Raw genomic sequence first — 9,889 nt, 5'->3', positions numbered from 1 at the left:
TGCTTTAACACAGCTGTTTATTACTACAGTGAAATATTCAAACAAAACCACCAACTTTTTATGGAAACAATAAAAGTGCAAATGTATTTTGGTATTAAATAGGAAATGAATTTATAAACGTTTCATTAAAATGGGCTGACACTTTGAGCCTTTAAACACTTTAAAACAAACCAAAACAATAGCAGCTGAACACTTCAGTTTAATCTTTGGTCTTATGATTAACCAGGAAAAAAATAATTGTACCAAGAATGTCCATTACAAACAGACACTTAAAATTTACATTACTCTGCAGAGATTCAAAATCAAGAGGAATGTTTGCAAGATATTTGGTCAGATAAAATACAATAATGCCTTTGAGAAATACACAGCATTTTTCAATGCAAAATGAAATCACATATATGAATTTTGGTACTGAAAATAAACTTAATTCTCTTTCAGGTGTGATTCCTCTTCCCAATTAATGTTCAATAGAACAACTTCATTTGCACAGTCAAAACTAGGTTGCAGGTAAGAGAACCAAGAACTCACATTACGGGTAAATAACATGCTCTTTCCTCTGTGTTTGTGTTTCAGTTTACACGCACAGAGGGAACCACTCTGAACCTGTGGTACATTATAACAGCCACAACCTTGAAAAACAGGTACTCAGAACCTCGTTCTGTGTGCACTACCCATGGGCTAGGAGGGGAGGAAGAAGGCAAAAGGCCCACAGGATTACTCATATGGGTCAAGTTCTCTTTACACCTCCTTGCAGATAAGGCCCTCTGACCGCTCCAGCACGCTGCAGGTACCTGTGCTGTCCACCTGCTGTGGAGTAAGATGGACACTGTAACAGGACCCAACTTTTATCAGCTCCTTTTGTCGATCGTATTCATGAACGCATGCTTTAGAGCAGACAAGAAAAATACATTTAGTATCTCAATTGTACAACTGAGACACAAGTTAATCCAATCCAAGAGATTTTCTCAGACCTCTCACCACCTGCACACGCATTGCCTTATGGCAGGATGCCCTCCCTCTTCAAGAAAGTTCACCCAAGCCTAAGGTGAAAGCAAACACATGAAGTTTTCTCCCATCACCACCCATCACAAACTCAAAAATGCCTTGCTGAGCATAAACGCACACTGAAGATCTGCCTGCATGGCTAAAAACAGAGGGTTTGCCTCACTTTTCATCCTGATTCAACTGCTTTGGAAATACTGTCAAAGCAAAACCCACCTTAATCTCTTTTCCCTACACTCCAAATCTGATTGTTTTCAGTATCTCTCTTCCAATTTTACCCTGTGTTCTTTGGCTTGTTTGCAGCATTTCTTCACTGAGAGTTTACCATCATCCTCATCCCTCAGCTCAACTTTCATTTTCTAAACTATTTACATTCTCCACCATCTCTGTCATGCGTTTTCCAATGCCAATCTCTTTTCCTGGCCTTACTATATATTAATGAGAAAATCCTTCCCAAATCTATTTCAAGATTTTCCTGTATTGTGGCAATACTAAACAATACTAAACAAATATGCATCTACCTTTTCAGAAAGAGACAGGGATGCAGTGATGTAAACTGACAGACAGCTGACTGAAGCGGTCATGATGCCAGAATTAACAGCTAAAGGGCTTTTATGTCATGAGTTCAGGCAGCGACAATACCCTAGGCTGGCCGTCTGGTTCTTCTTTGGGCAAAAGATTCAATGGCTTTGATCGCAGAACTGCATCTTATTTTAAATACCAAGGAACACGAGTCTGGAAAAATAGAACATATCATGGTCTGCTACCAAAAAAATCCCGGAAATACCAAGGTAGCTGACTTACTCTTAAATACCATGTGCAAAGAACATTTGATCAATACTACCTATAAATACACTATTTGTATTTGTAGAAGGAAGCACAGTGCTTCGAATACAAAAATAACCCAGCTTGCGGGTGTGACCTAAGGCTATAATTACCTGAAAATAAGACTGCAAGAGCAGTTAAAAAAATAGACAGAAGTAGGCAAACATATGCCTAGGGAGTGTTTCCACTTAGAAAAATAGATTTTTATAAAGCTTCATAGATTTTGAAAATGTTTGTTTTGTGCTCTGATGCACAGAGCTGTGAATAAGTCACACTGGTACATCGAGGAGAGGAGGAACAGATTAGTAACTTCAAGTTATCCTAAAGCTTCCCAGAAGTTACACTTGGTCCTTCATAATTCTTTTCAGAGTGCTCACCTAGGACACAGTAATAAGTCATAAGGCACACACTCCTAGACACCAGCAATTCAGCAACACATTTTGGCCCTTAACACATCAAATACTTGAGCAGGTGACCAAACAAAGCAAGGATTTGAAATTCTGACTTTGCTGACACCCTGGCACATCAGGTTCCTGTACAGCAGGTACCTGCACTGGGAGCTAAGGACACTTGCAAAGCTGGATGCATTACAACTCAACAGGTTATTCCAGAACTGGGACATAACAAGGCAAGAAGTGGAAACATCTGCCTGATGTTTATACTTAAAGGACACCAGAATCGGTGGTGTAAAACTACCACTGTACCACAAATTAGTGCTAAATAATTTTTAAGTACCCTGAAATATTTTGTTTCCTCCTTCCCATAATAAAATAATGATTTGCTATGACACAGCACTAAAAAATCCCGTCAGGTTATTTGGTTCAAACACTGACACAATCAGACAACTGGTTAGGCAGTCATCCAAAAATCCCACCAAACTCCTACCAGGGAGCAGGAGGGTGCAGCAGGTCAGCTTTGGCACTGAGATTTGGTCTGCTTTAAGGTTTGTTACAAAAAATAATACAGAATTTGTTAGTTTTGTTGTTGGTCCTTGAGGTAAAGCAAATTCTAAGAAAATAATACTTGAATATGGGAACAAATACTAAAACTCAACTAGAACCCACAAATGAACCTCAGAGTATTTCTTTAAAAGGTTTTCTTTAGGATGATCCAAACACCACTCCTTTAACAAAATACTAATGCCTCCTCCATAGCAATGTTTAGTGCAGCCAATTACCCTAAAAATAAGGCCTTTGTGAAAATAAAGTGCTAATTGTTTCTTTTTATCTCTATTTTAATCCTTTGTTACAACCCTCACTGGAACACAGCAATGTCCAACTACGTTTGCATATTGCCTCTAGAGAGGCTTCACTTCTTCCCTCAATTTCTTATTAACATGTTATATTTCTATTCAGCACAATGTGCTCTATTACACAGGAAATTTAAAGCATGGCAACTGAGCATTTCAAGCTGTGATCCACATCCATGCTCTAGTGCTCACTGCATTTTAAGAGCATCTTGGTATGTTGAAAGGGGGTTGTTTGCACTTACAGGATTTCTAATTACCAAACGGATTTTCTGTCATAAAAGGCAAATCTCAAAAAGAAAAAGGTCAATTTTGCCACTAAGACAAAAGTTAAAGTGGCTTTCTAAAAATGTCAGTTCGAGCCTGTTAGTTTGCAAACAAGTCAACTGAACGCAAGACTTTTCCACTAAGGCACTTCCCCAGAAATTTCACAATTTTCCCACGTACAACCAACGAGACTCAATAACAAGAATCACAATTTCAGTCTTGGTCTCCGGATTCCAAGTTTTCTCAGGTCAGGGACAAAACCACAGAACCACATTTAATCAGGTTCCACCTTCCTCAGGCTCTTGAAGGACCACTGGGCTGGGATTGTGCATCGCCTTGGAAGGGTCCACGGGGTGACACCAGCTCATTCTGCCAGCGGCACCTGCTTGGCCTCAGCGATGTGCCCGCATGGGGAGGGCACTGGCCGCAAGTACCGGGGACTGCTGTACATCCTGATGATGTGCGGGGCCTGGATCCAGGTGCTGATCAGCTGGAAGGCCACGAGGTCCAGCGTGGGCCCGTCGAAGGCAGCCAGCAAGTTCACAGGGGCGGCTTCCTTGAGGAACCGGGGCAGCGCCACAGCCTCGGGGATGCTGGTGTTGCCCAGGAAGAAATCCATCAGCACCTGCTTGCGCAGGCAGTCCCTGAGATACAGCACCAGGTCCTCCAGCCGCTCCACCAGGAACCGTTCATCCCAGGCCTCCAAGGGCCCCCGCAGCAGCACAGAGAAGAGAGCCGTCTTCAGGATGTAGGAGGAGAGCACCCGGCCCCACTGGGAGCAGAAGGGCTCCTCCAGACCCTGCCCGCGGAGGTCCCGCAGGCCCTTGAGGATCTGCAGGCACTTGAGGTGGCAGGAGGAGGCCGGGGCCTGTTCCTTCAGCCAGCCCAGCAGCCGCTGCTCCTGCCGCGAAGCATTGAGGCCCCAGAGAGCATCGGGGGTCGGGGGACCCGGCGAGTTCTGGGGCGGCAGGGCTGTGAGGTAGAGCGCGTCGCCGAGAGGGATGGCCGGGATGAGGCGCACGGCCATGGAGATGTGGCAGCAGACGTAGTCGGAGCAGGGCAGGATGTGCAGCGTGGGTGGGTGCCCGGGGCAGGCCGAGAGGCTGATGCGGCAGCGCTCCTGCAGCCGGTACCGCACGGCGCCCAGGCAGCGCTGCAGATGGCCCTGGAACCAGCGCAGCACCAGCCCCGAGGAGAGGTGGCTGCGGCCCTGCAGCTCCACGCAGAAGCCCTCGGCGAAGGGCCGGCAGCGCCGGGACCAGCCGTCCCTCGCCCGCAGGCCGCACACGAAGTCGCCGCGGGGCCCCAACTCGTGGGCGCAGCGCGGCTGCGGCTCCAAGTGCGGCGGCAGCCGCAGGGGCACCAGGATGTCGAAGCAGTCGGGGCTGCGCACCTTGTGCTGCTCGTAGGCGCTGCCGATGCGAACGAAGTCCCCGCGGAGGCTGAGGGCGAGCGGGCCGGGCTGCAGCCCCTGCGCCTTGGCGGCGCGGACCAGCTCGGCCACCACCCGCCCGACGTGCGCCTTGCTGTGGCCCAGCACGTGCGGGGACACCCGCAGCTGCCGCTCGTGGAACCGCTCCAGGGCCCCGCGCCGCGCCCCCGCCGCCCACCGCGCCCCGCCGCGCCGGGCACCGCCGCCCGCCGCGCCGCAGCACCGGGCGAGCAGGCAGCCCAGGAGCAGCAGCGCCGAGCCCTTCAGCAGCGGCACTCCGGACCCCGCCGCCTCCTCCGGCCCCGCCGCGTCCCCCGCGCCCTCGCCGGCCGCGCCGCCGCGCAGCGCCTGGTAGAGGCAGAGGAGCGCGGTGCAGAGCGCGGTGAGCAGCGGCCAGAAGCCGCGCACGCCAAGGGGGGAGGCGGGCAGGGCTCGGCGGGGGCTCGGGCCGCGGGGGGAGCCGCCGCCCGGCCCCACGGGCGGGGAGCGCCCGCCCCCGCCGGCCCCCTCCTCCTCCGCCGCCCCGGCCGCCCCCAGCGCGGGCCGCGCCGCTGCTGCCCCCGGTCTCGCCGCGCCCCTGCCTGCCCCGGCCGCCGCTCCGCTGCCGGGCTTCCTCTTCCGACGGACGCGGCCCCGCGTCAGCCGCCGGCTGAGCTCAGAGGAAATGCCGCGGGCGGCGGCCCGAGGGCCGGGGGCGTTGTCCGACGGGGGCCGGCCCGGGGCGGGGAGCGGCGGGGGCCGCCCGCCAGGTCTCCGTTTCCCGCCCTCTCGCCGGGGGAGCCGCTCCGAGCCTGCCGAGTCCCGGCGGCCCCGAAAGCAGAGGGAGACCCCCCCTCCGGGACCACGGGGCAAGTGGTTCCGCGCCCCCCTCACCGCCGCACGGCGCTGCGGGGTGTTCTGATGTGGAGCCGGGTGTTTCTGTACCCCCGCACCGGGGCACGGCGGTGTCGGGGACCGCTGCTGCCCGCGCTGCGGTGCCGTGTCTCCAGCTCCACGATGCACGTTTTTTTCCTCGAATAAAAAGTGCTACAGGCCTGTCCCGCTGCAGGGGAGGCCCTCCGGTTCCCGGCTCTGCCTGAGGGATTCGGTGCCAAAGGAACAGCAAAGCTGTCACTGCCAGTGCACCAGAGATGGGCTGCTGCCTTACTAACAGTTGCTTGCAGTCAGAAACGTTCAAAAGCCTCGAATTTTTTACCTTGTGCCCAAATATTCAGACATTAACAAATTAAAAAGGAAGAAATAGCCCTGGCATATATCTGCACAGATACCTGAGATAATTTTAAAACATATTTTGCTGGAAGTATGTGAAACTCAGCCTCAAATGTTGATGGGACAGGACCATCATCCTTGGCTTCTGCTTGGTTAATAAACATTTACTGAGTTTTGAAGCTGTTTGCTGAAGTTTAAGGACCATCTATGTAAGCATTCTGTGGTTTAATTTCAGGTGATCATATTCTTACTGCATTACTGAGACTTGCTGCATCTGCACACTGGCAACGGGTGGCCCCACAAAGGTGAAAAAGCAGTGCTTGAACAGAAGAGACTGAACCCAGCAAGCTGAAAATGCTGTAACAAAGGACTGGTCAGAGAATCAAGAGAAAGGCTGTGCAAATTTTTGGTTATGTAATTTGTCTTTATATGACACAAAAATGACTTAAAGTACATGAAAATCATACTACATCAAAAGTAGTTTATATTTTATAGCTAAGATGCTTCATACAAAGTCAAACTGGGTAACCAAAGTCAAGCAGCCTGAATTAATTCACAGGCAAAAAAACGAAGGTGAGAGTCAAGAGTACATTTGAGAGATATAAAGAGAGGTCCTAACCACTCCAACTCTGACTCTTGGACTTACAATCAGGAGTTTGAGGACTTTTTAAAATTAAAAATAAAGCTGATGTAAAGGTAAGAAACTGTAGGTAATTTTATAACAGCCAGTACAGTATTCCATGCTCCACAACCGAAAGCATGTTTTCTGACAGCTGCAGGCAGCTGAATCCACAGCCTTGCTACTCAGAAATGTCACTCCTCAACAGCCATATCTTGGGGAAAAAACAACCAGGAAGTGAAAAGCATCTTTCTTCTCCACTCCTTGTTTCATGTTTTCCTGTATTTCTTTACAAAGCCAAATAAGGGGACAAAAACATGCATTGTGCTGCTTATTGCCAGTGACCCCTCACTTCACTTTGTTCTGTACCCCAAACCTCCAAACTATTTGAAAAAAACACAGCTGTGCTGGTATTGAGCGAATCCTTTGAGATCTGAAAATACTGTTGAACTCTGAACCTTTGGCCCATGCATTCAATTTTTACTAGCCTGTGCTTTTTTACACCCTCAAGCCCAGCACGTTTCACATGCCTCCAGGCCTTGCTGCAGGCACACTGATTTCTGAAGACAGCCAGCGCTCTTTTCACGCAGGGTTGATTTGATTAGCTGCACGGCCACGCTCAGGAGACAGACAGCTACACGTGCAGGAGCTGGCACAGCCCTTTGTGCCTGCCCACAGGGTGACCTAGAGCTGAGCAGCACAGCAGCAGTTATCCCTGTGGGACCTGTGTACGGGGAAATGCTGCACCCTCCCAGCCAGTCATGGACCCTGTGGGTGGGAGGAAATGCAGATGTCACCCCAACCAGTGGGACAGGCCCCAGGGCCAGCGGGCCAAAAGCGTGTGACCAGTCACACGAGGCCCGCCAGCGCAAACACCAGCCCACCACAGGCTTCTGTGTGCCCAGATGTGCTGGGCAGACCTCTCTTAGGCTGCAGAGTGAGATGTTGTACACAAATGACTGCAACCGTAAAATCAGCCAGAATGAATCCACAACACTGATTTACACTATTGCTGTTTAAATTACCAGCGGGCCCTTTCTCACCTCCTCAGCCAGAGGCAAGATGAGAGCTGTGGAACCTGAGGCTGATAAAAGGTGGCCAACAGCCTGTTTTCTGGGGCTTGGCTGCTTCATGTCTTCCTGAGCACAGGGTGGGTCTCTGGTCAAAATGCTCAATACATCAGAGGTGGGAGACATCGTAGAGGTGCTCAGCTTTATGAACTTTTTAATAGCAATTGCGTACTCAAGAAAAATAATAGGTTGTACACTAACAACCGTGACCAGAGAGAATTCATAACATCAATTTTTACTACCATTGTTTAAATCACCCATTGTTTAAATCGATGTTATCTAAACACTCGCTTCAGAATGTCCCATATCCAGGATATCCTGTTCACTAAATAAGGAATAATGTTATTCTCAAACAAGCCTGAGCTAAAAATAGATATCCCAGTATATATGATCTGCATGATAGCTCTGGGGCAGATTTGCAGAGGCAAAAGAAATCATTGGGTTAGAGCATCCATTCTAGCAGTATTTCATCAGTCACATCTGTGTGGCTGATTTGTTCATGCTACAGTACGCCAGACGCTGTCAGATGTAGGCAGAGCAGTCTGCACCATCCAAGGAGGTAGAAGAAAGTGGCAGAAAAACACAAGACATGGACAGGTGATGACATTTATCTGGTGTTTCCCCGATCTACCTGAGACACAAGCCTTAGACTTCCTCCCAGCTACCCCAGGTCATTATCTGCCCCGGTGAAGCAAAGCTGCATGTGGTCTATTGCAGGTGCAGGAGGAAATATATGGGGATCCCTTCCTGCACCAGTGATGTACAGCTGCTCTTCTACAGCAAGCGGGTTAGACCTCCAACTTCTTATAGTGCTTTATTAAATGGTCTATAGCAGAAAAGTAGGATAATTGATTACAAAAAATTACAAGATCTGTCACTCAACTTCATGCCCCAGTCATTACTCTTTTAATTATGTCCTCTGAAAGCAAAGTTGCCAGCACATCTCTCCCCCAGCCCACTGGGTGGTCCTGCCAGGGAGATGCCATGATTATAATAAACATCCTTCGCCTGCCACTCGTCTGACTCCCAGGTTTTATGGGATACTATTAACTACCATGCAAACCAACAGCATCAGGCAGACATGAATCCATCTTTTATTGTGGACTAATGAATCTCTGCCAGTCACAACAGCAAGGGATGGGAGAACAGGTGAGGGTGTTCTTGCTATCACAAACAGATGAGGAAACTCAGCAACCCAGGACTGAGAAGAGCCAAACCTCCAAAGCAAGTGCATGGACATGGAGGAGTTTTGAGGGTAGGGAGATTAGTGCACATTCCCTCTTAAAATATTTTCTGTTTAATAAGTGGGATGTTCTTGCCACCTCTGCCAGTCTGTTTGCTCACTAGCTATCAACAGGGTGTAGCACTTCTTAATCTGAGAGCCTGCAAGCAGCCCAGGTTGCTATAAATCACATACAGCCCAATACAGGATTTCCTTGCTGTAGAAGGATGGCTTCCTGAGTAACTCATACAACAACCTCTTGCCCAAGCTTGTCCTTATCACAAACAGAAACACCCTGGCTCTACACTGATGATCAGTAACAGCATCAGCTGGTTCATTTCCATCTTGTCCCATAAAATTTGCAAAGCCTCAAGGACTACTTTTTTGCATAAAAACTTGCATGAGCAGGGCATTTACACTAACCCATTACTCCAGCATTCAGGAAGCCATGTCTATGTTTCCAGCTAAGCAATTAAAAAAGAAAAAAGGCACCAGCCTATCTACATCGGTATCAGTTGGGATGCTGAGTTCTGTCTGACAAGCTGTGACCGTGGCAGACTGCCCTCCAATGTCCTCCAGAAAGCTGAAGTGGCTCATGTTGTGAAGAAATCCAACTACAGCATCAGAGAGAGGAAATATCTTTCAGCATGAAGAATGCAAGTATACAACCATCATATGGAAAGGGGATCAGCAGTAACTGCAAATGTTTTTTACACTGACAATGGAAACATGACAACTCTCCAGGTCAAGACCATAAATCTTGACATTGCTCTAAGTTCAGTATTAGATGTGATCCACATTTGAATGACAAGTCATGCTGAGGTATAGCTTCCAGTGCTCTATCTAAACACTCCAGCCAACCAGCCCTGGTAGCTTTCCTAGGGTAGCAGAAAAGGTGATCATTCTGTGCTGGTGAAAAGGTTCCAGTGTGTCACCTTCCCCGTGCAGGAGCCTGCTCAACCCTTCCCTTCCCCCACCACCCCCAGGGCTCAGCAGA

General features: G+C 49.1%; 1 protein-coding gene across 1 annotated transcript; it reads right to left on the bottom strand.

Moving 5' to 3' along the window:
- Window positions 1-9,489, bottom strand: ITPRIPL2 (ITPRIP like 2). Its single transcript, XM_027885413.1, has 2 exons — window positions 9,397-9,489; window positions 1-5,669 (listed from the first exon to the last, which is right to left on the bottom strand). Exons 1-2 carry the CDS (start codon window positions 9,487-9,489, stop codon window positions 3,705-3,707), a joined length of 2,058 nt encoding a protein of 685 aa, XP_027741214.1. The 3' UTR covers window positions 1-3,704.
- Between the last annotated feature and the right edge of the window lie 400 nt (window positions 9,490-9,889).

This window comes from Empidonax traillii, unplaced genomic scaffold (genome assembly GCF_003031625.1).
Source record: "Empidonax traillii isolate 1590-97213 ecotype Southwest subspecies unplaced genomic scaffold, ASM303162v1 scaffold166:size2381449, whole genome shotgun sequence".
In the NCBI taxonomy this organism is placed as follows: domain Eukaryota; kingdom Metazoa; phylum Chordata; class Aves; order Passeriformes; family Tyrannidae; genus Empidonax; species Empidonax traillii.
Note: the sequence above shows the minus strand (reverse complement) of the source record. Positions and strands in the feature narration are given on the sequence as shown.

Bases quoted from the DNA above. Each gene is read 5' to 3' on its own strand.
- ITPRIPL2 (XM_027885413.1), bottom strand. From the start codon at position 9,489: ATGAGCCACTTCAGCTTTCTGGAGGACATTGGAGGGCAGTCTGCCACG. The intron at 5,670-9,396 runs GTAGATAGGCTG...GCTCCACATCAG, and splicing joins GCATCCCAACTGATACCGAT to AACACCCCGCAGCGCCGTGC.